This window comes from Phaethon aethereus (genome assembly GCF_964289735.1).
Source record: "Phaethon aethereus genome assembly, chromosome: 1".
Lineage (NCBI taxonomy): Eukaryota > Metazoa > Chordata > Aves > Phaethontiformes > Phaethontidae > Phaethon > Phaethon aethereus.
In genome coordinates this window covers 64,710,268-64,737,415 of record NC_138575.1, presented here as the reverse complement: position 1 = coordinate 64,737,415, position 27,148 = coordinate 64,710,268, and the positions used below count along the sequence as shown (strand labels likewise).

The window sequence follows — 27,148 nt, the reverse complement described above, 5'->3', positions numbered from 1 at the left end:
CAGGGCTCCCTCTCGCCTGCACTCTCTGGCTGGGAGTCCTCACTGTCACAGCCCAGCTGCAGTTGTCGTGCCGAGTCCTGCACTGATGACTGTGGGCACCCAGACCACAGATGGGTGGGTGGGTGGGTGGATGGATGGATGTTCTACCACTGTTACTGCTTTTGGAACAACTTTGTGGAGTTTAATGTCAATGGTCAGACCTCTGTTACCTCGTTGTGGTTAGGGGCTCATTTGTACCGTTTTACATGGGGCAACCTGTGAGGGGATTTCTCCCTGGCTGTCACCTTGGTGGAAGTTCAGGGCATGGATCCATTTCTGCCTCCTTTCCAGTGCTGGCTGGGGCCTCAGCAATGCAGAACACTCATGGAGGGGCCTCTGCATTGAGCTTCCCAAGGTTGTCTGCATGTCCTGCTTCCAGGCATCACAAAACAGGAAAAACAGTCACCATCTCCTTTGTAAGGGTGATGGCCAAGAGCCCCAGGAAGGGGCCATGCTCTTTGGGATTCCTCAGTGTTGGGTGGAAGCTGGACTGTTTCCCCCATCGCAGAGCATCTTGTAGGGGCAAACAGTCCTGGTGGCCAAGGCAAGGGCCTAAATTGGATGGCAGGGCCAGGTGCCCAACGCGCAGCTTGGGCTGAGGCATGTGCCGCAGCGTCTGGTCAGGGCCACCACCAGACTCTTGCCAGCTCCGTTCTTAGGTGAACTTAGCCATGCTCAATTAACTTCCTTCCTTTATCTTTCATACAATCTTGTGTGCGGGTTATTGGATGGGTTGGAACTCTCAGCTGCGTTTAAATGTTGGTAAAACGTGTATAAAATGAAATACCTCCATGCCTTTATGCTTGTTGGCTCTTGGCTACCCACTCAGTAGCACGCTTAGAGCTTTCACAGTAGTCTGGGTGCACAGCCTGGAGCTGCCTGGTGCCCACCAAGAAGGTGGATGCCTGATGAGGTTGGCAGCAACATCTGCCTCTTATACAGTATTTTGTAGCAGGTAAAATTTTCCTGGACAAGTGGAGGATCAGTGGTGGAGGCTGGAATGCAGGCTGCTGCTCAGAAGGGGTCTGGAGAACAAGTCTTATGAGGAGTGGCTGAGGGAACTGAGGTTGTTTAGAAGGGGAGGCTGAGGGGAAACCTTATCTCTCTCTACAACTACCTGAAAGGAGGTTGTATGGTCTCTTCTCCCAAGTAACAAGGAAGGAGATGAGAGGAAATGGCCTCAAGTTGCGCCAGGGAAGGTTTAGACTAGATATGGGGAAAAATGTCTTTACTGAGAGAGTGGTCAAGTATTGGAACAGGCTGTCCAGGGAGGTGGTGGAGTCACCATCACTGGAGGTGTTCAAAAAACATGTAGATATGGCACTTTGGGACATGGTTTAGTGGGCATGGTGGTGTTGGGTTGACAGTTGGACTTGCTGATCTTAGAGGTCTTTTCCAACCTTAATGATTCTGTGATTCTAAAAGCAGGGCAATGATTGGCATCACCTTTTGCCTCAGTAGGAAAAATTTCCACGGGACTTCAAACGCCTGGTGGTGGTTTCAACTGCTTTTGAAATGCCAAAGGAAGGATTGGGACTGTGGGAGTATTCAAGGGAGGGTTGCCACCTCAAGTTGTGTCCCCTCCTGGGGAACCAGTGGAAGGAACGTCAGGGCTTGTCCTTACAGAAGTCCTCTCACCCTGTTCTGCACAGACTTTCCCTTGAAACAGCAGTAAGCCGCCTGTGTTCCTGTCCTCCTACTTTATCCAGTGGAGGATAAAGCACTTGTATCGATGTCTCCCATAGCAAACCAGCATTGAATGCGTAGGGAGAAAGACCAGTTCTTATCAACGAACAAAGAAGTACAGCTAGCAATACAACCACCATCAGTGAATAACCCTGCAACCCCCAATGTAACAAAGTCCTTGGAGTATTATATATTATTTGCCTTTTGAACCTTAAGGTCTTTGTGAAGATGGTGGCCCGCTCAGCAAGGTGTTAAGCATGCACACGTGTGCCTGCAGGAAAACGTCTGCCCTGAAGTATTGAGAGTCCAAGTGCACAAGCCAGGTGGCAAGGGGCAGGGGAGAGGAAGGGCTATGGACCCCGATTCCCTGACAGGGAGTAGGCTGACTACAGGATGGGATTTTTTTTAATAGTATTTGGAAGCATGGAGGTGTAGGGAGGAGGTTTCCCTGACGAGTCGCTTGCTGGGACGCTTCATAGCACAGCCTTTGGTGCACCTCTGAGTGATTAAATGTCTTTGAAAAATCTGCTCTTTGACTTGTGAGACTTGGGAGTTCAGCACCAAATTTCTGACTCCAAAGTAGTCTTTGAACCATGGCAGCATCCTTCATTCGCTACAAGGTAAGACTTCTAGATCAGCAACACGTTGGGTCAGATTTGATTGTTTCAAGTGCATGGGTTGCTTTACCAGTGTAGTGGGTCAGTACTTTGCTTGTATCTGCCCCCTCCCCATAGCACTAATTTCTGTAGTGATGGAACAGTCCATGAACATTAATGGATTTACCACTGCTCTCGCTCCTGTGAGAGAGAGAAGCTGTCTTCATGTTTTACAAGTCGATGATGTGGCATAGAAGAAATATATTTTTTTTTTTTAACTCTGCATCAGAGAAGAAAGTGTTGGCATGGTGTAGCATTGCCTCAGGTGGGCAGCATCCTGCCTGCCCCGTGGGGATGCTTACAGCAGGGAGCAGAGGTCCTCTGGTTAAGGACTCCATCGGTGCTTCCTCCTCCGGCCCCTTTCCTCGTTCCCACAGATCAGATCAGCCCTCTGTGCCAAAGCCTGTCACTCGATTTATGGGAGCCATAAACTGCAAAGCAGAAAGAAATAAAAATACTAAACACTTAGTTTTTTTAAAGGCCAACAGTGCATTGAAGTCTTGGTGATAATTTGCTCATAAAGAAATATTATGCTTCAGATCACAATCTCAGGCTGCAGATGGAGGCTGAGATCTGGCTTGGGTCTCTCCCACTTAGGCTGTAAAAGGAAGGGAATGTGATGAAAAAAAACACATAGCATGTGGGGATTAGGCTTGGCTATCTTGCTGTCCATCACCTCCTGTGCCTGGAAGGTTGTGTGGAGAAGCGCTGATGATCTCCAGAAAAAACCCTTGTCCTCTGCTGGAGGGACAGCGAGCTCACAGAGGGATATGAAGTGAGAAGAGAGGGAAGGATAAAAATCCATGAGCAGCAGTCAACAGATTTATAGTCTGTGTGGAAGTGTCCAAATTGTTGAGTCGAGGGCTGTTCCCCTTGGACTAAGCGAGGGGTGTTGCCTACTTTAACTGTAATATTGTCAGCCTGGCCAGGCCAAACACTTGTAGGTGCTGGGGGAGCACTTGCCTTTAATACTGGTTGATGAATCCCGATTTTTGCTTGGTGCAGATGGGTCTCTCTGTTTCCAGTGGTGAAAAGCAGCCCCCAGCCAGCACAGCACCTGCAGGAGCGCAGAAGCAATAGGTGCAGGAGCAGGTTAGACCTTAAGTGGTGTCAGTGTTTGATTGCTAGAGAGGTCTCCCGGCTGCCCCAGGCAGGGACCTGCTCTGGGCAGGTAAAATTCCTTTCTGGTTGAGCTTCCTACTGCAAACACTGCCTGTACCTATTTGCCTACCGGGCTTGCACTGGTGACTGGCACCCGGCGGCTAAAAGCAACGCGTTTCTCCAAAGGAGATCAAGGAGTCTGTGGCCAGCTCAGTGCAGCCGTATTTTTTCCTATGTGATCTCCTCCACCTTGCCCTGTCAAAACCACCTATTAGTCCACTGCCATCTCAAATGAATCTTGCTGTGCAGCTCTAGGGTTGCAGGAGGGTGGGAAGGTTGTCAGCAATTTGTTTGATTCCCCCCCGCCCCACACACCCCCATCGCTTCCCTATGTCCCGCTGGCAGGGAGGCTGCTGGCAGTGCTGCCTTGAGCCCTGAACAGCACAGAGCTTGGTTCCCTTTTTAAAGTCTTCTTCCTACAAGGAACTTTTCTTTAAAAGAGAACCTTGCTTTCTCAGATACACATCCTAAATATACTGATGTAGGGCCATTTATAAAGACATGGGAACTGGGAGGAAATTAAAACTTCTGGGTTTGGGGCGGGGGGGTGTCTTCCTTTTTTTTTTTTTTTTTTTTTTTTTTTTGCTTCCCCAGTAATCAAAATGAACAGGTTTTCCGGGAAGTCCTAACTCTGCTCTGGAACTCATAATATTAATGAAGTCCACTATTCCAGCTCTGTTCCTTAGCACTGTTGAATTATCATCTCCCCTTGGCCTGCTGGCCACACTGTCCCTGACGTTGCCCGCTACGCAATTCAAGGTGTTTGTGATGAGAGCACGCTGCTAACTCATACGCAGCTTGGCATGCCTGTACCTCCCAGGTCATTTTCAGCCAGGTGACCACTCGGCCAGTCTGTTCCCAGCCTGAGCTGATGCCCGGTGTTATTCTTCCCCAGGGCAGAGCTTTGCACTCCCCTTCCTCTGCTTCCTGAGGCTGCTGTTGGCCCAAAACTTGAGTTTCTCAGGGTTGCTTTGGATCCTCAATTTTCTGGGAGTATGATCTTTCTCTTATGCTACATTTAAAGGGTTTTTAATGACTCCTTGAGAACTACTGAGTTCAGCCTTGTTGCATCTTGAAGGCTTGTTGGCGATCTCAGCAGACACATGTTAATGGTAACCAAAGTGGCAGGGTACTGCATTTCAACAAGGCTTTTCTTAATTAAAATAAGAAGGCTTTAACAAAAACAGATCCAAAGCTCAAGTAGCCTGGTTGAAAAGAGAATCTGAAGTATTTAACTTCTCCTGCAAAGCCGCCACTTGGGCAATTCCCCAGTTGCTCGGGTGGTCCTGGGCTCGGCAGTGCCTGTGCTCCTGGGGCAGGAAAGTCTCTACTCTTTATCAACCTCGGAGAATCAAAGGCATGAGTCTAGTTTAACTCCCCATGAGAAAAAAAGTAACTTTTACCTTGTAAATGAATCCAGACAAGAGTGCTCCCTGCTCTCCAGCCCTTTACAGTATTGAATGTTGTAGAAGCCTCTCCGGGAGAGAGGGCTCACAGGCTATTTCTCCTCTAGTTAGAACAGGCAGTTCATTATCTTGGAGAAATCAAAACTTTCAAAGCTTCTGGCTGCCCCCATCTTTCCCTTAGCATTTCCTGAAATGTTTAACAGCATCCTCTTTTCTTGTTTCCCAGAGACTGAGTTCCTCTTTGTGGTCAGGGTTTCTCTTTCCCTCCTCCTCAGTCACTGAGAAGCAAGGACTTTGTTACTACGTCTTTTCAGGGAAAACAAATGATTGTGATGGCCAAAACACACCGTTTCTTCTGGTAAGAGGCTGCAGAAGTGGGACTTTGTTCCTTTCTCCAATTATATTTGCTTCTGCAAACATGAGGGAGAAGGGATGCTTTGCTCCATCAGACATGAAGTACACTTGGAAGTGTAAATTTTTAGTGATCCCTTTCAATAATACACGGAAAGAATTCAGCTCCAAACTTCATTCCCCCCAGACTCAGCCTTTGACTAAAAGGCTGCAGCTGATCTGTCCTTGCAGGACTGGCAGCAGGCACTGGTACCATCCAAATAGCAATGAACATCTTGCTTCTAATAGGGCTAAAATAGTGGCCCTTTGTGGGTCAGAGTAAGTAAGAGCGGCATGTTCACCACCGGTGCCAGAAGTGGTTGATAAATCACTGATCGCTCCAATAAAATGCTCAAGAATGAGGAACACTTCCAGTAACTTTACTTGGACATTCTTAACCCTGACCTTCAGGGAGTGCAGATACTTCCACAGAATGATACACAGATACAGTTCATTATAAATTATGTAAATAAACACACTTTAAACAACAGAACTATATGCTCGCTGGACACCTGCAGGCTTGGATGAGCAAGCAAGTACGCTTGTGCATCGTCCTTCAAGTGGGTGTAGGCTTGTCTCTTGGGTATCAGGTTGAACGCTGTTACCTACCCTGGTTTGGGCAAAGCGAATTAAACCTGTTTGGCTCTTTTGCTTGTGAGCCTGCAGAGAAGCTGCGGGTAGCAGAGGATGTTTGGCTGCTCCGCTGATGGGCAGGTAGTTATAATTGCTGTGTAACCCCTTCTCGCTGGGTAACTTGATCACTGAAACAGGCGTACGCTGGGGTAAGTAGTGCTGGTCCCAGGCGAGCCAGGATTCAAAGCATGCCACCGACTCATGCTCAGCGGCTCTTTTGCTTTGATTTTCTTTCTGGTGTCGTCTTGCCCAGTGATACCTTCCAAAGACTACATTCGCAACTCCATCCATCGGTGCTTCTCTCCCAGGTTTGATCAGTGATGGGCTTCCGTCTTCCTCTCTGCTTTGGTTAGTAAGAACCTCCTTACTCTCCATCATCTCCTCCTCCTCTGTGCCTTTCTTGCAGCTCCTCTCTGTGTACATGGCTGCCTCCAGTGGGGTAGGTTTTCTGCCCACCAGTGGGGTGACCACGCTCTGCCTCTGCCAGGGCTGCTTTCCCTTCCTCTGCCTCCAAAGGAACGGCTCCCCGGGAGCGGCGGTCAGCAGAGCAGGCGGTGGATAGAAAACCACCCCTGGGATCTCCGAGTTTCTTTTGGAGGTGACCTGGCTTCTGTGGGCCTAATGGCCTGACAAGAGAATGGCTGCAGGAACCACAGCAGTCTCCTTGCACATGACTGTCCTCCGCTCCCGGGAGAAATGGCAATGAAGCTGGTGAGGGGTCTGGAGAACAAGTCTTATGAGGAGCGGCTGAGGGAACTGGGGTTGTTCAGTCTGGAATCTACAATTACCTGGAAGGGGGTTGTGGCGAGCTGGGTGTTGGTCTCTTCTCCCAAGTAACTAGCGATAGAAAGAGAGGAAATGGCCTCAAGTTGCACCAGGGTAGGTTTAGACTGGATATGGGGAAAAATGTCTTTACTGAGAGAGTGGTCAAGCATTGGAACAGGCTGTCCAGGGAGGTGGTGGAGTCACCATCACTGGAGGTGTTCAAAAAATGTGTAGATGTGGCACTTCAGGACATGGTTTAGTGGGTATGGTGGTGTTGGGTTGATCTTAAAGGTCTTTTCCAACCTTAATTATTCTGTCAAAGAGCTCCGCTGCTCTCATCTGATGCTGAGGTGCAACGCTGGCTGTTACCCATCCCCGCTTGTCCAGCGGCAAAGCGACTAATTTTCCGAGTGACATAGTCTATTGAACACCTCTTTAAATTAGGGCACCAGAGGGCTAATTTAGATTAGAGTTAAGTTCCAGCTGCAGGGGAAGCACTTAAACCATGCAGTGTGTGTGCTGACAAACCCTCTCATCTCATCAGAAAGTGAATAAATCTGCCTTCCTGGATTTTCCTTTCTTTAGGATTTTCCTCCTTAAACCTGGGAACCGTTTCAGTCTTTGCTGGGGTGCAGAGCTGTCCTGTCACGAGAGGAGGAGGGAGCCATGGCCTGATGGAGACGGGTGCAGCAGCTGAGCAGAGCCGACTCCTCAGGCACGGAGCAGTGAATAAACACGGTCTCACAACCCAAATGCACAGCAGTGCGGTGGAGGTCTCTTGGGCAGATGGGGTAGGAGATGCTTTCTCTGGACCTCTCTTTTATTCCTAGGAAACCTGGGCGATGTGCTTTTCAAGTCCGGTGTTCCAGAAGAGCAACTAAACACGTGCTGAACTTTGATCGTGCGAGCGTTGGTGTTAATAAGTTACAAACTGACCCGAGTGCTCTGCGGGAGCTGAAGGCAGCCTGGGGGAAGTTTTCTGCTTTTCCGTAAGGGGCACCTCGCTACACCCCGTCCCATTCCCATCAGCGTCATTAACTCAGGCAGCCTCTGCAGCTCGGATGCCAAGACAGCTCCTGTAGTCACTTCAGTTCAGCTCTGGGATGGTGCAACCGGCCCTCCAGCTGCTGAAATGCCGCTGCGCAGGAACGCCAGCTCGGTGCAGGCCCGGGGAAGCAGAGCTGCCGTGTCCCCGTTTGCCCGGGGAAGCAAGGAAGTGTCATGGAAGAGGCACAGAGAAGAGAGGCCAGAATCTCTGCTGCTAACCCGCTGTCCGGCTCCAGTCTTTCCCCTTTCTCTGAATTTTTACAGCCCAAGAGGAAGGCCTTTTGCTTTATCTGGCTTTTTGCTTTATCTACCCCCACAAAGTCTCCTCTTGGTGGCTTTGGGAATGACTGCCTTGCTTCTGCAACTTACTGGGAATCTCCTGTCCACTGAGTTCGGGGCGATTCCTGCTTATAAAGCACGACTATACTTTAAAAGAGCTGCTGAAGCTTCATTGTGAAGTGCAAAACTCAAGGAGGGAAGTAATGCTGTTTAGATATCGTGGTTTCTAAGCCTTTTCTTTTCTGAAGTAGGAATTTCACAGTTGTCTTTAGCAAAAACTTTCTGAACAAAGCTTGTTTGGAGACCTCTCTGTTGATGGCCATAGGAATTTTTTTGCAACAACTACTTAGAATTTATTTTAAACACACCAAATATAATAGAAAATAGGAAATGAAACTGAACTTTGGATAGAGCCTTCCTCTTTAATGTGCATTCCTTAGTACCAGAAAATGCCAGAAACTGTTTTCCCAGCACAAAACTGAGAAATGAGCTCTTTAGTTGTACGTACACAGCTGCCTCCTTACCATCCTTGTCCTTTATAGACACCTTCAGGCTCCTTCAGCAGCCTCTGTACAGTAAGTCTGTGCTCATTGCCGGACCCTGCTGCTCTCTGCGCCAGCGTGCCCAGCGCTGCCGTCCCGGCAGTGTGTCACTTGCGTGCCGGGGCTCTTTCATGGTCCCAGGCACCATCTCTCAGGACTAAGCTTTTCCCTCAGGTTTGGATCTTATCTTTATTTCTTTGCTTACGTCCCGTTGGCCGTATTGTCTGACTGAGACCCAACAACCCTTGTTTCTGTGCGTGGCTAAGGTCACTTGTGTGAGCAGTGCCGGTGGGGAGGCGCGAGACATCCGAGGGCGGGCAGGGCAGGGACTGCACGAGCCGGTGTGCCGTGTCGGGATGAGCGGTGCCTCTCCGTGGGTCACTTGCTGGAGTCGGCCCACATGCTGCGGCCACCATGGGGCTGGGTAGCACTGTGGTCCCTTGAGCAGTGGCATGGGCATCATGGGGTCACCCTGCTCCCCCCACCGGAGGGACCTGGCTTTCCCCTTCTTCTTTCCGTCCTGGTCCCTCCAATGCCAGCGTGCGGTGGCGGTGGGAGGAGAGCTGAGCAGTGTGCTGCAGCTGGGGACTGACCCCCCGGGAGGGCTCGGCAATTACGGCTCTGCCCTGAGACAAGGGAATCTGGGTCCTGCCACTAGCCCTGCAGGATCTGGGGGGGTGTAATGCTGCAGCCGCAGATGTGGCTCGCACGGGGGTGGCCACAGCCACCATTTGACAAAGCAGTGGAGGTTTGGCAGAGGCGACTGTGCTGCTCCTGAGGCCAGGAGGGATGAGGGGGGCGTGTTGGGTGCTCAGTGCACACTGAAGTCCGTGTTGCCTGATCTGCTCCCTAATGCAGCTTAGCAGGGCTTGCCGGCCCTGCATCAGCGGTGTGGGGCGAGGGCAGCCCTCCCGCGCCTCTCCGCAGGACAGGTGACCATTCCCCACCTCCCAAAGCCGTCGCAGGGTCAAATCTCTGGAAGGAGGAGGGGGCCGCCGGGTGCCCCAGGGGCACGGAGGAACAATCCCCCCGTGTCAGTCTGTCCGCGCTGCTCTGCAGCCCCCTGCTCCCTACCTGCCCTCTGGGGCAGAAGGAGTGTGGGCCTGCGTGCCAGACGGGCACGTACGGTGGGGTGAGGGCAGGAGGCTTTTCGCACGCCAGGGCTTCCTTCAACAAAGCCATTTCTGTCCTGCTCCCAATATTTCTGCCTGTGCAGTTGGGGGCCGGGGGGGTGGAGGAGCACAAAGGACCCCAGACAATAGGGCGAGCGGGAGCATTCCTCACACCCATGGCGGCCAGCGAATGAGCTTTGTCCCCAGCCGCTGCCTGCCTCCATTTCGGGGGCAGTCGCTGCCGTCCTCCCCTGCTCCTTTGTTCCCGCGCTGCCTGCCAGGGGTGAGACAGGCAGGTGAGCGGCGCGCGAGGCAGGGGCTGGCGACGTGCTGCGGCGGGTGCATATTAATAGATGTCTCCAGCCCGTCGCTGGGTGTTTGACTTGATTCATGAGGCTCCTCCGTCTTGGGGACGATGGATGTGGCCGGGAGGGAGAGAGAGCGGGGAGAGAGCTATTGTCTGCCAGGCCTGGGGCCCTGCCGGTGCCGCTCCGGCGGCTGCCACTGCCGCCCCAAGCCACAAAAGGGCTTTGGACCTTTGCCCCAATGTCCTTCCCGCCCGGGGTGTCCGTCTGTCCAGGGCGACGCGAGGGGACACCGGCCGATACCCGCACACCATGCGCATCCCTGCGGCGTGAAGCCGCGCGAGGGAGAAGGCAGGCAGGCAGCATCCCAAACGCGCCGCCTCGAAGTGCAAAGGCAATCGTGCTCCGGTCGCAATAGGCTGCGTCCAAGCAGGGCTGCTCATGCAACTGGAAACGTTCCCAGCCGGTGCCTTAATGGCGTTGGAAATCAAAAGTGGAAAAGCCTTTTGGTGGGGTGTTTTTTTTTTTTTCTTTCCTTTTTTGTGTTTGTTTAATAGCAGCTGTAGATTTTATGCTAGATTTTATGACTGGCTATAATTTCTAAAAAAAATAAATACGCAGCTGGTGGACAGATATTAGCCAGGCAGCAATCAGCCTCTGTCTTGAAAAGGCTGATTCAGGTACAGCGTTTGATAATGCTCACATGGAAAGGATACGTATGGTGATACCAGGGAAGGAAAACAAACAGGACGGAGCGTACTCCATCATGCTGACAAAGCCCTGGATTGTACACGCTGGGGTGCAAATAGGATTGTTTGTACATTCAGCAAGCTCTGTCTTCCCTTTTTCCCACCCCTGAGCATCGGTGGTGCCTGAGCTCCCTGGGGAGCTGTTTGAGTCCGGGAGACAAATGTGCATTGGGCGGGGGCGGGGGGGGGGGGAAGGAGCACATGGAGGAGAGATGAGAGCAGAGAGGATGCTGCTTTTGAGGGCTACCATGGAAAGGGGCTAGCTGCTGGGGTAAAGCTCCGGGGGTAGGGTTTATCAGACTGAGTAGAGGAAGCTAGGGCTGAGCTTGTCTGACAGCTTTCCTTTTATGTTCCTAACATGCAGCTCATCCCATCCTGAACTAGACATCGAACAACACATCTAAATCACACTCCAGCGCAAAGTAAAGGTCCCAGGTTTGATTTTTTCTTTTTTTTTTTTTTCCCTTTCTTTTTCTCAGCTTTCAAGGAATGAAGCTGAACTGAGAGGGAAAGGAGCATTTACTCCCAGTGGGTAAAGAGAGGAAGGCTGAAATTAATGATTTTCTCCAGCGATAGCACTCCCCAGGCGGCAAACCCCACATCTGAGTTTCCAGTAAACCTACCGGGATTACAAAGCAAACAAATCAGGAAACGTCAAGGTGTATTTACTCTCCTGTTAACCTGCTGCCCCGCTCCCTCTCTGGCGCATGTTGGCAGCATGCAACGGTGCACCCCGATACTGCGTCCCGGGAAGGGGGCACGGCTGCGAGCCCGGCCAGGGAGGGGTGACCGAACGAGGACCTGGCTCCCAGCTCCTGCTCTCCGTCTGTTGCAGCATGGAAAGGGGGTGCTGGAGGGGAGCCTGTGTTGGGAACAGCGGTGCTCGGGGGCTGTGCCAGTCCTTCGTGCTGTCTGCTCTCAGAGAGGCAGAAAATTGGTTGTAAAGGGGAACTCGCACACTCCTGTTTGTGGCTGAAGCTTATGTTAGAGGTCACCTGGACTTGACTGCTGTCAAATATTGACTGCAAGTGAGATGGGTTTCCTGAACACAATGTTTTACTTGGTGACACACGCAGAACCTCTGGGAAGAGCTTTTTCAAATCAGCTTGTTCTCAAGCTTTTTGCAGGTCTTTTTTTTTTTTCTTTTTTCTTTTTTTTTTCTTTTTCTTTTTTCTTTTTTTTCTTATAAAGGGAATTTAGGCAATCATAGCATTTTGATGAAGTTCCCTCTCAGCCTCATTGCTTCATAGCACGTGGCCTTCCTGAACAATCAAGGAAATGCTGAGAATTGGGTGTAGGAGACTTGCCTGCCTTTCCTTTCCCCCATCTAATGTTCCTCCCTGCGCTGCTCTCGGAGCACGCTCTGCCTCCAGTTGCTCTGTTAACTTGTCTCTACTTATAACACTCTGTACATAAAACACAACCGGGCGCTTTTCGCTCTGATTAAAATCATGCTGTGTAAAAGAAAACACAAATTAGCTCTGGCCTTTGGGTTCCTGACAAGTTTCCAGCATCGCTTTCAGCACCACAGAGATTGTGTAACTCCACATCCTCCGTGTGGTGACGTCTCCCCCTCCGTCATGAGCCGGGCTGGCTGCCGAACATCCAGGTTCAGCTGTTAATACTTCAAGCAGCTTTTAGCACTGAAGGAAAAAAAGAGATTGCCAGCAGCAGCCGGGTGAAATGCAGGAACCTGCTTTTTCTTGATGTGGGAAGCGGTAAAAGGAGGATTTCCTGGGTGATTCACAAAATCTTGATGTTTGTGCAAATACCTCCCAGTCTAATGTATGCCGAGTGACCGGGGAGCCCAGCGCGGGGAGAGCTAATGCTTCAGTACAGGATTAACCCTTGAAGGAAGAGCACAGTAGCATCTCACGGCTTAACTGTGGCTTAAGTTTGCCAGCTCTTTTATGCAACGAAGGACAGGGCTCTTTCCTGCCTCCTCCAGGGACTCAGGCCAGGTACACTGTGTCACACCATTTTGGCGTGGCTGACGGAAGGGCTGAGGCTGCAGCTATCGTGTTGCCTTTTCGGCAGAAACCGTTAAGTCTCGGCGACTTCCTCCAAGGATGCTGAACCAAACACCCTCCCGACCCGCGAGTGAACGAGTCACAACTGACATCGCTGGTTCGAAACGGGGCGTGGGCAGGACGTGGGCGAATGTTCCCTGCGCTGGGTGTTTTCTAAAGGTCGCTGAAGCATGAGGCATGACTGAGTAACTTGTGTTTTCTTTAAATGACGAATGGGTGAATCTTGAATCGTTGGGCTGCTTTTATTTTTGTTAAATGTGTGTGGGCTGACAACATGACTCAGTATTTTCTCTGCAGATGCAAAGGTCATATTGCCAATTCTGGGTACACTTAGGGCAGTTTCATGCAAGGAACTGGAATGCTTTTTCAGTCCGGAGCTTTGCTTTTTGGCAACCTTAAGCCTCTTGATATGTAAAGAAATAATTTTTAAAATGAATGCCTTTCCAAAATGTACTAAAATACACTGAAGAAATGACTGAACATGGGGAAACTACTTGTACACCCATGTTTTACCAATAATTTATCTTTATTTTATATTTATATTTATTTTAATGTTATTCCAGAAATGTCCATTAATGTCTGATTTTTATTTTATTTTTCTGATTCTCCCTAGTCTTGATTGGTCCTGGGCCATCTCTTTGTCTGCTGAGTATCATCTCCAGTATTTGTTTAACCAGCCATGTCCTGTTGGGTGAGAGCCGCCATCTTCTGACTGATGGGTGTGAGTTCTCCCCCTGCTCCCAAGAGACAAGTAGGCACATTTGTGTGTACATGTAAGTGGTTCAGCCAGTACCCAGAAGTGACAAAAGTCCCCCAAAATTTCCCTTTCTCCCTTCTGGCAACCTCCCTGTCCTGCTCCCCCTTCTTTATCCTCCCTGTATGCCACCAACAGCATATGGCATGTGCTTTGGGAGATGCACGAGGCCAAGCATGGGCTGTGGATTCTTTCATTGTGCAATGATGAGTGCTTTCTTCTCCCATCCCCTCTTCTCTGCTGCTGAGCAGAGTGCTGGTAGTCATGTCCTTGGTAAGAATAGGTTGCTCGCTAAGACTCTTACCTGTAGCGACCACTGGGCTCCCCAGTCACTTGACACACGTTAAACTGGGAGGTATTTGCAGAAACATCAAGATGTGGAGAATTACCCAGTATCCTATAGCCACCTATAAACCATTTTTCCCTGCTGATACCAGGCCTCAGCCCACCACGAACCTAGCTGAAGATCTGGGAATGGCTAGATAATAACAGACTTGTAGGTGAAGGATGTTGTATGGCAAATGTTGTCTTTTGGGTTATCAGAAGATGATGTGCCTATAGATGCCTGTAGAGCATGCAGGGTGAAATCAATTCCCTGGACCCTGATTTTTGATCTCTAACAGTAACTTTAAAGACAGAAAAATTCCCAGACTCAACCCCTAGCCTTGGCTAATGTTACCTGTACTTAGCACCATGACCCAAACCGCACTACGATCCTGACTCTATACTGTCCCGTACAACAGTGAGTCACACCTGACCGATAGCTAATTGTAAGCCATATGCACAAGCATGTATTTTAGAGCTAGGGAACTGCATCATCTTCCTATCATTACAGTTCCTCAGTCCTAAGCTCTACTCCCTATTCCTGACATTTTCTCTAGCCTCCACTGCCCACCGATGGCAATAATTCCCCTCAAACTTTAGGTCGAGGGCATCCATTGTCCCTCCAGATCCAAGGGGAAGCTGCTTGATTTCGTTAGCTCAAGTGCCTTTGTAGCTCTGTCCCAGAATATCTGGGACAAACAGGTACCATCTGGGTACCAAACTTTACCATATCTCCACAATCCTCACGTTACTTAGGAATAATGCTACGCTTTCAGTTTTTTTCCCCAAAAACCTGATTCCAAACTTAACCATAAACTATCAGCCAACACTCCTCCAAACATAAGCCAAAGCCTTTTGCTTTGCTGGGTGCCAGCACTTGGGCTTGCCCAGAGGGTCAAAGAAAGAGGTGGTGCTCTTTATTCCTTGGTGTCCCAGTCCCTAAACCTGACTTTAGCATCTACAGCCCTGATGCTCTTTACACATGGGCCCATACCTCTGAGTGCCGGAGCTGTTCATCTCTGGCAGCCCCAGCCCTCATGACTGTGTTTCTAAGGTCTTTGCTGGAGTCTGGGCACAGGGCTTGGGACAGCCAGTGGGGCTGGCTGGTTGTGGAGGCTGAAAGTTGTGTTTGCCAGGGGTTGTGCTCGACAGAGCAGAGCACGTTTTGGTGGAGTTTAGAGTTGTAAAGATTTTTTGAGGGGGCATGACTTGAAGGATCAGCTGGCTTGCTCCAGCTGCTGAGGGTATGGCAGGCTGGGTGCAACCTAGAGCATGGGGCATGAGAGTGTCTGTACATCAGTGAGAAAGCAGGGAGGCACATGATCACAGAGAAGCAGCGGTGAGTCAGGGATGATTAGAAAAGCCTGAGAATGGCTGATGCCACTCAGTGACCCCGTTCCTTTCTTTAAACAAGCCTCATTGCTCCTGCCTGCTTACTTCTCACTGCCCTTCCACTGGTTCTTTGCCATAGTCCCCACCCCTTGTCCTCCTGCCTCTGGATCTCCAGCGCTACTTGCTCCTCTAGAGTTGGTTCTTTAGCCCTCCCAAGCCCCATGGCACTGCTGCCTTGCCTGCTTTTGGCAGCCAGATCTCATCCAGGGGCCAAGCATATGAACCCTACGTTGCTTATCACAAGGCACTCTGCATCCCGTATTTCATGTTGGCATGTCTTGCTGGCTGGGAGCCAAGAAGAGAGAGTGCTATGGGCCCAGGCCCCTTCAGGTGTCAATGTGTTACTGTGAATAAGGAGCTTGCTCCTGTGGTTTTTTGGGGATTGGGCTTCAAACTTGCTTCATTTATGTATTTACATTCAAGGTTGGTATTGCTTTTTTTGTTTCTAAACTGTATGTAATAAGACTATCATATAAAAGGTCTCCAAGGTTCTGGGAAGAATACTTATTGAAAGTGGCTTTGTAATTCTCTTACAGTGTGTGGTCTTCAGCTTTTCTGAACTTTTGCTGTGTTACGTTATAGTTTAGTGTAGTTGGAAGGAAAACTTGGAAAGAGAAAAGCTGACAAAGAGCAGATCAGCCTGAGAGGGAGATGGAACTGGTTTATGCTTCTTTATTGCAACAGATGAAGCAGGTATTCCTCACCTGCTTAAGGAGTGCCCACAGCAGACTGAATCACTAACACAGCTTGTTCTGAGAGAAATCACAACAGTAAAAGGATGCTGTTTGTGGCGGTAGACAAAGTGCATATTAAATGGTGAGCTTTGCTTTGCATGCTTGAGGTCACAACTTCTTTCTTTTCCAAAAAAATTAAGTTTGTTGCATTAATCAAGGCTGGTGAAGGGAAGGTCCCCACAGAGTGCTGAGACCAATCTGCTTCCTCGTTCTTTGCACTCTCATTGTTGAGCAATGTTCTTCTGTGTCAGGTGAAAACTTCCTCATCCAATCCAGTAATGCTGGACTCACCCTGAACAAAACAAGGCCTCCTCCCCACGTAACGCATGTTGGGCAACCTCACCCCCATTGCTTACGGGAATACCCAACAGTGTGCTTTACCACGGTGATTAAGGGTTTCGTCGTTTGCAGACACCTCTTGAAATACAACATGTGTGTGTTTTTTATGTCCACTTTGGATAAAGTTACCACTGCAGCTGGTAACTGCTACTTCAAGATAAAACTCACCACGTGACAACCTAAGAAACAGCAAACTAAGGAGCAAGGGATTGTTCGTTTTCAGAGTCCAGCATGGCTGTGTATACTGACACTTCGTTGCACAAACACAGAAAAAAGACTTTAACTTGAACAGTTGCCTCTTAGTAGTTGTTGTATCACCTGTAATTGTTTCCCCAAGAGCTTGCAGGCCCTACCACTAACAGGCATCTTCCCGGGTGTGCTTCTGAATCAGATTAATAAAGGAAAACAGTATTTTTCATAAGAAAGCCTCTTGGTGTGTACTATTTCCAGAAACCCTGAAATCATAATTTCCTACCTTACTGGTGTTTTTTGCCCCTATTAAGCTTAATACTAGCTTTTTAGAGGATTGATGTGTCCGTGGCCACATTCTGAGTTGCTGAAATACTGGGATGTGTTGGGAAACAGAGAGTACTGGAACACCCCACTAACACCACCCTACAGGTCAGAACCGCATGCACTTTCTAAATAGGTCAGGGTTTGTTCTGACAACCTGATATTTCTTGAAGATGTCTTTTACATTTCCAGTATTTCTCTACTTCATTTTCCATTCAGTCACAAAGCCTGCGTGCTGGATTTATTTGTTTTAAATTTCTTCGCTGTCCAATTTGCTGCCAAATCATCATCTCGTGTTGCTGTCTTATATAAATGTTAACATTAGTTAGCTTCACAGTAACAGCCTGGAAAGGAAACATTTACTTCTGAGCTTCCCCTTGCCAAACAAACATATAGTGTATGGGTTTTTTGTGGCTGCTGGTGGTTAAGGGCATGGGATGTAAAATTATAATGCTGGATGCACGGTTAGTCTATTACAGTTATGATCATAGTAACATGCACTTTAACATATTTATTGTTTCACTTTTGAATTGGTACATTCAGTGTGGAGGACATGGCTCCCTATCCCCTTATACAACATAATCCTTGAGATTCTGACTGTCAGCAGGGGAAAAAAAATCTCCATTTCAAAGTCTACTTTTTTGTCCTTGATGACATGTAATGAATGCATCAGTGTTACTTTTGTGTCCTGAAACAAAGGGTGACTGCATAGATTGGAACAGTGATGCAAACATATGCAGAGAGCTGGACGAGAAGCGAACCAATTGCAAACCCCAGCTCAACAGCACAAAAACACTGTCCTGCCTGGACTTCATCAAATCAGATGTTCCTCTGCCCTCAGATCCCTTCAGGAAATGGCAACACTGCACATCCACTGCAGCATCCAATGGACAGCATTCCATTTGCCCACTGATTAGTTGGGAAGAATGTTCTTCAAAAAATGCAGTAAATGAATGTTACTTCATTAACTTTCTATGGCCCTTGGTTGGGTCTTCAGCTACTTTTATTGAATCCACATGAGAAGAGTGAAGTTAAAATCAAAGACGACGACCTCCTTGAGCAGGCCCGTGCGGGTCCCATGGTCAGAAGTGAGCAGGACCCGGCTGTTCCCACCAGTTGCCAAGCTCAGGACGGATGTAGCAGCCCGGGCCCAGGGGGACAGGAGGTGGCAAGCACCGGCACTCCCACGCCAACTGCTCAAACTCTGCCGGTTCCTCAGCGGCGCCCGCCACAGGAGGGGGTCTCTGGCAGACACCAGTGCTGGCCTCTCCCTCCGGCGCCGCAGGCTGAGCCCTCCCGCTCCCTGGCAGCAGCTCCATGCTACAGCCGCCGCCGCCGCCGCCTGCCGGACCCTCAGGAGGGGCGCGGCTGCACCAGCCGCCGCCGCACGCGGCCCTGCCGGCGCGAGGCCTCGCCACCGGACAGCCCCGCCCCACGGGCGCTTCCCGCCCGTGCCCGCAGCGTCCGGACAAGGGCGGGGACGGGGGCGGCCGCCGCGCTTGCGCGGCCGGCGCGGCCCGACAACAAAGTCCGGCCTTCGGGCGCCTTCGGCGCTGCTCGGCCGCTTCCGCCGCCGCCGCCGCGGTTACATAAGGGGGAGCCGGCGCGCGCCGCGGCCCGCATTCTCTCTGCCCGTGTCCTCGCGGCACCCTGCCCCTCCCCCTCCCCGCGTGACACTGCCTGAGGGAGCGGGGGGGGAGGGGCAGGGCCAGCGCGTGCCTCCCCGGGCCCCGCCTCCCGGGGGGAGGGGCGGGCAGCGGCACGTGCGCTCCCCTCCCCGCGCCCAATGGCAGCTCGCTCCCCCCGCGCACGCTCCGTTCCGGCCGCTCCCCGAGCCAGGCGGGCGTGGGGAGGCGACGGCGCTCTGCGGGGCGCAGGCGCGGTGGGGACGGTTACTGTGCGGGGAGGGCGGTGGGGGCGTTCCCCCCCTCCTCCCGCCTCCGCGGGGGCCGGGTGACGCACGTGCGCGCGCCCCCGCGCGCTTGTTGTTCGCTCGCTCCCGCGCCGCCTGCCCGTGCCTGCCTGCCGGCGGCGGGGCGCGCGCGGCGTGTGGGGCTGGCACGCGCGCTGTTGTTATTGGTGCCGCCGGCCGCGGCGGAGGGAGGGGGAGGGGGAGCGGGCGGGCGCCTCAGTCAGTGAGTTCTTTAAAGATGGCCGGAGCGGCGGCGGCGGCGGCCGCCGCCACCCCCGTGTACTGCGTGTGCCGGGAGCCCTACGACGTGAGCCGCTTCATGATCGAGTGCGACATCTGCAAGGACTGGTTCCATGGCAGGTAGGCACCGGGAGCCGCGCGGGGCTCGGCGGCGCGGGGGGGGAAGCCGCCGGGTTGACCGGGCACAGGCGGTGGCAGTCATTCCCCCCCGCCCGGTAACGGCTGGGGGGACAATGGCTGCGCGGCGGCAACCTGGGGGGGAATGGGCTCCTGTCCACTCCGGCTCGCCCCCACTCCGCGGCGGTGGCAGCGGCCAGTGCCGGCGAGGGCTGCTGTCCCTGGGCGCATGGGTCCTCGCTTGCGAGGGGGCGGCCGGGCCAGGCGGGGGGAGGCCGGTTATGAAAGAGCAACAGATGCGGGGGCTCCTGGGCCGGCGGCTCCCCTGGTGGGGCCGGCGCCACCCTAAAGTTGAGCCGGCTTTGGGGAGCCGTTGTGTATCCCCCTCGCCCCGCTCCCCCGGGGGGTCTCTCCCGGGACAGGGCAGTCTCTGGGCGGAGGGGGCACTGCGCCGTGTGCCGGAGCTCTTCCCCGGCCAGGCCCGGGCTCCCAGCTCGCTGCGCGATGTTTGGGGCGGGCGGCTGGCTGGGGGCAGCGGGGGGCGGAGGAGGGTCGCCCCGCTCCTCTCGCCGCTTTGACGTTTCCAGCCCGGTCCCGAGCGGCCGCCCGCGGGTCCTGTGCGTTCTGCGAGCCGAGGCTCTGATAAGAAAGGCCCGGCGGCAGCCTGCCGGCTGCGAGCAGGAGGAGGAGGCGGCGGTGGGGATTCACGGGCAGTTAAACAAAGGAGCAAGTTGGGGGCCCGCGGCTCAGCCGGGCTGGGGCTGCGGGGCTCCGAGTTGCCGCCCCCATTATGTGGGGAGCCCCGGCGCCGGCGTGCGGGCCGGGGAGCCGGCGGCGGCGTAGGGAAGTGCCTCGTGATTGACAGCAGGACATTTAAATACCCCCCGTGGAACAAAAACGGGCTCCCGGCGCTGGTGGCGAGGCGGCCGCCTCGCCCTCTGCCGGCGCGGGGTGGTGGAGCCCGATCGGGCCGAGGGGCGCGGAGCCGGCCGCCGGAGGGGCCACGGCTCCGGGGCGGGCCCCCCAAGTTGCCCGGGAAGCCGTGACCACACCGGGGCTCCGCACCTCGCCGGCGCAGCCGGCCGCTGAACAAAGCCCCGGTGCAGCGGGGAGGGCTTCCCGGCGGGGAGAGGTGTCGAGGGGCAGCGCGCCGGCGGTCTGGCCGCGCTCCTGGGCTTGCCTTTCATCTCTTGCCCTCGGCGCTGGCAGCAGAGAAGCGATGGTTGTGTGTATAGGGGGGTGGTTTTTGTTGTTGTTTTTCTCGTTTTTTTTTTTTTTTCTTTCTTCCCCTCAATGGCAAAAGAAAAACGCTGGCTAAAAGTAGGTTGCATATCTAGGTGTTACTTAACAGTAGTTAGTGCACATGGGTGTTTTCTTGCCACGTTTTAGGATGAAAGTCTTTCAGTGTTTCAGATGTTGACTTGTACATACGTTGAGTTTGATTTGTTCTTTGTGTATGGGTTTCCCTTCGGCTCAAACCACAGTATAATAGAAACTGTGAAAAGGGCTTTTGTAAACTGTAAAAACTGGCAAAGCAGAATTGTCGTACCTTTAAAAATAACCCCTCATTAATATTTTTAACTAGATTACTACTCCTCTTCCTCCTCTTGACAGTACTGTTGTTTGAAGCTAGATGCACAACAGCTTGTTTGGATTACAGTAGCATAATACAAGTTCGTCAAAACTTGTTCACCACTTGTAGTAAAGGTGCAGACATCGTCTGAAGGTCTCTGTATGGTTACAGGTTCTGTCTCTTGCAAGTATTTTTCTGCATTTGTGTGTTGCTCTTTCAGTCTGTCTTGGTGATGGCTCAGCTTACATGCAGGCTTAAATGCCAGTCTTGTACCCTAGTAATATATCAGTGTAAAAGTGAACTAATTTCTGAAATTGTGATGAGGAGGGAAGTAGTGACTGACTGAGGCAAGGGTGGTACAGACCACTCTGTAGCTTTCTCAAATCTTTGTCTCCGTAAAGATCCACAGTGGTTCCTGTGCTCTGTCATGCAGTTGGTAGAGGAACTGTGCTAGCGCTCAACTGTTTTGGTAGTCTGAAACCCAAAGTGTGGAAAGTAAGCAAGCCAAGAGGAGCTGGCAACAGCCATGTTGCTCTGGGATTTAGTTGCATGCTCACCCAGTGTTGTGGCTAAGGTCAGGATTGTGGGAGACTGTTGTCCTCTCCCAGCTGTGGTCTGCTCTGGGAGTGCCTTTTTCCTTGGTCTAAGAGTATCTGAAGACTTATATAGCTTGTGAAAGAAAATAGGCACTCTCAAATCTTGGAGTTTTTGGTGAAAAACTTGGTTTTGTGCTTTCTTGACACAGCCCCCCCCCGCCTGTGGAATGGGATTGATGTGATGAAACATACAAACCCCATACTTGCTTAAGGCTGTGGTGCGCTAGCATGATATGTAGCACGTATTACTGGATTACGGGCTCTTTGCTGCCTTCCAATGTATAGTCAAGAGAGTGCCTTAGCAATATGCTGGAGGCAGTACAAAGTCTGTTCTGACAGAACAGTAGTCCCTTTAAATTTTATGTGATGTTTTTTCTGGGTGTTCTTGCACTACCTGTCTAAAAATGACTGTACTTTTGCTTACTATCAATATATTATCAATATATTGATATTACCAAATAGGCATCATATTGCTTTTGGCAAATATTTGCATAAAAGCAAATATTTTGATATGCCCTACAAGGTTGCAAACCTACTTTCTGGGTTTTACAAACCTACTTTCTCGGTTTTAGTTACTCTATGAGCGGGCCTAACATCCGGCCACAATCTTGTGTAATTACCTCCTGCTGAACAAAAGAGCGTAACGTGTGTGTGTGTGGGGTGGTCATCACTTTCTTGAACTGCTCGCAGGAGTGGAGAGACTACAGAGGCTGGGAAGTGACAAACTGTCAAATCTTTCATATGGACAAATCAATTTATTTTTTAGACAATTTCTGTATTTTCCTGGTCTTTTTATCTTCTTTAAATGAAAATGTCATATTAAGCTGCTTCCCCCTTTCTGGTTTGTCTAGAATATACTCCAGCTAGAATGCAGCAGAAAAACTCCTTTATGCTGCTCTAAGAGTTCAACTTTTTTGTGAATCTGTTCAGTAGCTCTTGACACCTATCTAAGTTCTTGGCTTTGTCTTCAAATGACACGTAGCGTAGCATAATAGTTCTTGTTCTGTCTCTGTCTCTCTGTCTCCCTTTGTTTATTGATGGTCTACCTCAGTTACTAGTTAACTACATACTTTTGTCTTTTCTTGCTTGTGTTTTTCACTGTGCTATATGTAAGGTTATGCACAGAATATATTTTATTTTTTTTAAGCTCATTGCAGTCAGCTCCGTTCTTGGAACATGTTTGTGGAGTTTGAAGAAATCCTATTGTCAGCTTTGAAATTCTTGTCCTTTTTTCTTTTCATGATACCTGTACTCGACTAGATTTATGTGCATTGCATAGATGTCGCTTATTCTTGTAGACTAGATTTCAGACGGGTCAGAACAAACTTAAGTTTAAGCATATAATTCAGTCTTCATCTGCACAACATAATGTTGTCTGTAATGCTTCAGGGGTAAATGATTGTAGAGTTAGCTTTTTAAGTCTGTTTGCTTTGTAAAGCGGCACTGGTGCTGTACTGGTTGTAAAGGAGCATGGAGAAGTCTGTCAGTCAAACTGAGAATTAAAGACGCAGGTGCCCTCATGAAGTTTTCTCTGTAGCACTTTTCCAAGGAATGTTTTGTTTGTTAGCAAACATACAGTGAACTTCTAGCATGTCTCAATGACAGATAGGGTAAAAAGTTATCAAATGTGTGAATGTCAATTACAGTAATGGTCTCTGCCTTTTAAACTGCCTGTAACTTTTTAAACATTTTTTTTACATTTAAAAAAGACTTCTTTTTTTTTTTTTTCTTTGAAACAAAGGAAATGTTTTGTTCTTCAAAGCCGGAGCAGTGGGGAATAGGAACAGAAAGCTTGCTTTTTTTGTTCAAAATTTGTAATTTTTCCTAAAATTTCATGTTGGTGTCAACTTTGGTGTCTCCACCCCTCAAGGAAATAAAGAATACAGGCCATCCAGCTTTGCTCAGCTCACATCTTTGGTGTTTTGTGTAAATGAAACTTAAATTTAGAAGCCATAAATCCTTTTTCTTTTATGTTTACAGAAATCAGCATTTCATCTTAGCATGTTAGGGGGCAATAAAGGAAATACAACACTACTCTGTATGTAGTGTACACATGTACATACTTCTGTTGCAAAGCAAAATCAAATTGATTAAATGTATGTGGAATTGTTTTTAAATTGATAGCTCTTGCTCTCAGGGTTCTGTATTCTGTGTAGCCTTCTTGAAAAAATTAACTTTTTTCCTTTCCTAGAGCAGTTCATTGATGGTACATAGGACTTTGCCATTAAGTGTTTGATTTTTTTTTTTTACAGCTTTGTCATTATTAAAAAACATTTGATAACATCGTTTGAAAAGAAAGGCGATTCATGTACTTTGTGAAGATGATTATTTAAACTGCAGATGCCTTGAGGCTTTTTTCCTCAAATGGAAGAAAATTTCAGCACCAAAATCACATCTGAGCTAAGTTCATGTAGAACATAGTTTTTCTGATATTGTATAGATTTGAGCATGTCTTCATTTGGTCTCTGAAGAAGCATAACATTTCTCAGCCACTCCTTAATCTGATCTCAATTTCAAAATCAAGGTTCCCTCTTGCAGCTGTTAGGTTACATGGTACAGGTTCTTCTTAACGCACTGGTTTGTACTCTGAAGGCAGGCTTTCTCCTTAAGAAAACGAAGAATTGTACATGCTATAGTGACTACTTTTCCTGAATTGGTTCTTTGTTTTGGAGCTTTATACATGAGGTTCTGCACGATGGGCTTCGCCAATTCTGTGCTGCTGAAAAAGGCTATCCCACTCCTGGCTGCATGCTACTATAATTTCTCTTTTGCTGGTTCAGTGCTTGTGTGATTGTTTGGTAAAGCAACTCTGCTCAGAAAACTGACAAAACCCATTCTTTTGCTGGGTTAGCTTTTTGTTGGGTTACTGAGCTGAACAGCCTCATCAAGAGCTAGGATGAGTCCCAGACTGTTGCAAAACACTGGTGAGGACTGTGTTGTTGGAGGAGATGATAGTGGGTGGGAAAAGACAGAGGAGTTGCTCATTTTTCTTCCTCGCTGTCCGCTTTGGAATCAATGGCTCACCCAGTTTTTTGGAACCTTGTTTTTGTGTCTCAGTCACCTGTGATTCTGCTTTGAATCTGATGGCCTCAGCCCAGACCCATCTGCTCATCTAGTGGGGTCCATAGCGAGCAAGGCATTTCCAGTGCAGCTGCAGTATTGCAACCCCAGAGCATCATCTGTTTGCAGAGGCAGGTGAAGCTCCTGTGACTGTCTTAAAGGGACTTAGAGGACAAGGTATGGTGATGCTCAGGTCAAGAAACATGGAGACTGCAAAGAGAGACTGTTACAAATGTGTTCTGGTGCAGACCTTCTGTTTACAGAAGATTAAGGCCTTGTAATTATAAACGTTCAGGGGCCTGAACTGAATCAACAAATCCTTGTCTGGTCAATAGAGCTTTGGTCTGGCACCAGAGGCTCTTGAGCTGACTTTCTGGCTTTTATAATGTGTAAGCCTTAAATTCTTCCTGTGGCAACTGTGTGTATGTTAGCAAAATGTTTTAGACCTCAAGGGAAATTGAATGTGTTTGTTAACCTTACATTTCTTTGATTTAGCCTCATTTCCTCAGAGGTAAGATGGAAGCCTCAGCTTAAGTCCAATGAGCTGTGGTGTCCTCTGCCAAAGAATTAAGTGACTTCAGCTCTTCTAACAATACAAAATCTGAAACAGTTTTGGTTAAACTGAGAAGAAACTACTACTAATGTGCCAGACTAGCACTTGTGTAATTGGGTGTCTGTTTCCAATCCTTTTATATTCTTCATTTGAGAAAGCCCTTTTTTCCCTCTTGGTTCCCATCTGTGAAGTGGGAAGACTTATTAATATATATTGAAGTAGATATGTTCTACCATAATAAGCACTGTAAGAGTAGTAAGTATTCAAATTTTTTCAATTTTTGAAACTGTGTAATAACACATAGACTTATGTGTACAAGTTTTTTTCTTTACAGTTTTCTTGAAAAACTGGCTTTATTTGAAGTATGTATGCTTTGAAAGTTAACACTTCTTTCCTTTAGATCTATAATTTGGTAAATGTTTTCATTTGATCTTCTGGAATAAAACATAGTAGATATTTTAGGATATGTGTTATGACATAATAACTAGAACAAGAAAAAAAGAAGTATTGTCCAATAAAGATCTGTAAGAGAACTGAAGGGTACATAATTCAGCTTTTTTTAATCAGAGTTGCAACAAAAGTCTAGTGAGTTTCTGAGCAGTTGTTAAATGCTAATAGTTCTAATTTCTAAAGTACAAATTAATTATTGCCTAGTCAATGTTAGTTAAAAGATACAAGGGCTCAAAATTAGTGATTTAAAAACTACCTTTAATTTTTTTTGTAATAGTTGATGTATATCAGTATTTTTGGTATCATTGTTTTTTCTTTGGCCATTCTTGACTGTGCAAATGAAGGCTCTGTAAGTCTTTGTGTAATTTAGCTGGCTAATAGTGATTTTTTTGTTAGCTAGTTAATTTATGATGATTTTATATTCCAAAATGTCATTTGTTGATGCTTACATAGCACTTCAGTGTTTCCCTTTCATTTTGTTATATTTAATACATGCATGATTTGACTGAAGAATTAAAATGTTTTCAGAAGGCTCTGTTTTGTGACTACAAACTACGGAGGTAAGAGAAGTCTGGGTGGGGGGCTGCTGCTTGGTACACTTAATTTCTGTATGTATCTCCTAGGTGCTACAGTTCAGAATGTGAAATGTATTACTTTTATTTTAAACTTACCTTGATCTGTTTATAATGCTGAATTCCCTTACAGCAACACAATGGCAATAAAATGGAATTAAGCCTTACAGTGGAGTATCACTCTGTTAACTGCCAGTGGGCAAAATCACATTAATTTTGTTTTCATTCTTCATTGGTGGTTTCTAGCTTTTTTGTGGACAGTTTTCATATTCATTAGCAGATTTCTTATGCTCAGTGCAGTTCTGTGCACTTTCTGTATCATCTTTTGAAAGATTATGTGATACAGTGTCTCCATTCTGTTTACACGACAGTTTGCGCAAGTTGAAGGTGAAATCATACTCTTCATGTAAATATTTGTACTTTCCCTACATAATTTTAAAATAAAATACCATTGTCTCAGAACAACTCTGAATAATCAGTAAAGACTTTCATAGGTACAATGTGGATGCTTAAAAACAGAAACATGCTCAAATTTTACATTTGTCTCATTGCTGAGGTATTAACAACATCACTATTGCTTTATTAGCAATGTAGGAGAGAGATTTTAGTGAAATACACAGCTTTTAAAATAGCTAAGCTATTTTTCATTTGTCAGTTCTTTCTAATGTATTGTAACATAAGCTCATGAATATACAGAACTAACAATCTATGGAGTATGAGTAGTCTTGAGATGTCTGCTATATGGTGGTAATGCGGATTTATGTGGCTAGTTACATCTCCTCAGGTCAATTCTGCTTTTGAATGGAATTAATATTTAATGCTGTTGTCTCCATTACTTCAGCATTAACTAAAGCAGACCTTAAAACTGGTCTTTCTTTTTGAAAATATTGAGTTCATTGTTGCTCAGGCAGGCATAAATGCTGATGTTTGCCACAAAAGCAAGAAAGCTTTTTAAAAAACCCTCCCACATCATTCTGTCTTAAAAGCCAACTGCAGTGAGGATGACTGTTCCAAATTTTTAATATATTGTGGTATGAAGTCTATTTATTTTCATTTGAAACTGTCAGCTGACATTGCAGCTAGCCTGGGAAATTCATTTCATAAATTTAATTGTGTTTGTTCCATTTACGTTAATGCTTTATTCACTTAAAGGCTCTTAAAGCACTATTCATGAAAATGAGTGCAAGGAAAGGTGACTTTCTGAGAAATAGTCTTTGAC

General features: G+C 48.5%; 1 protein-coding gene across 1 annotated transcript in view; it reads left to right on the top strand.

Annotated features, from left to right (window-relative positions):
- Positions 1-19,006: 19,006 nt before the first annotated feature.
- The window catches only part of KDM7A (lysine demethylase 7A), a gene marked incomplete at its 5' end in the record, with an annotated part of 71,365 nt that continues 63,223 nt past the window's right edge, over positions 19,007-27,148 (top strand). The window contains one exon of the mRNA XM_082013743.1: positions 19,007-19,128. Coding sequence (XP_081869869.1) covers positions 19,007-19,128 — 122 coding nt within the window. The remainder of the gene's footprint in view (positions 19,129-27,148) is intronic.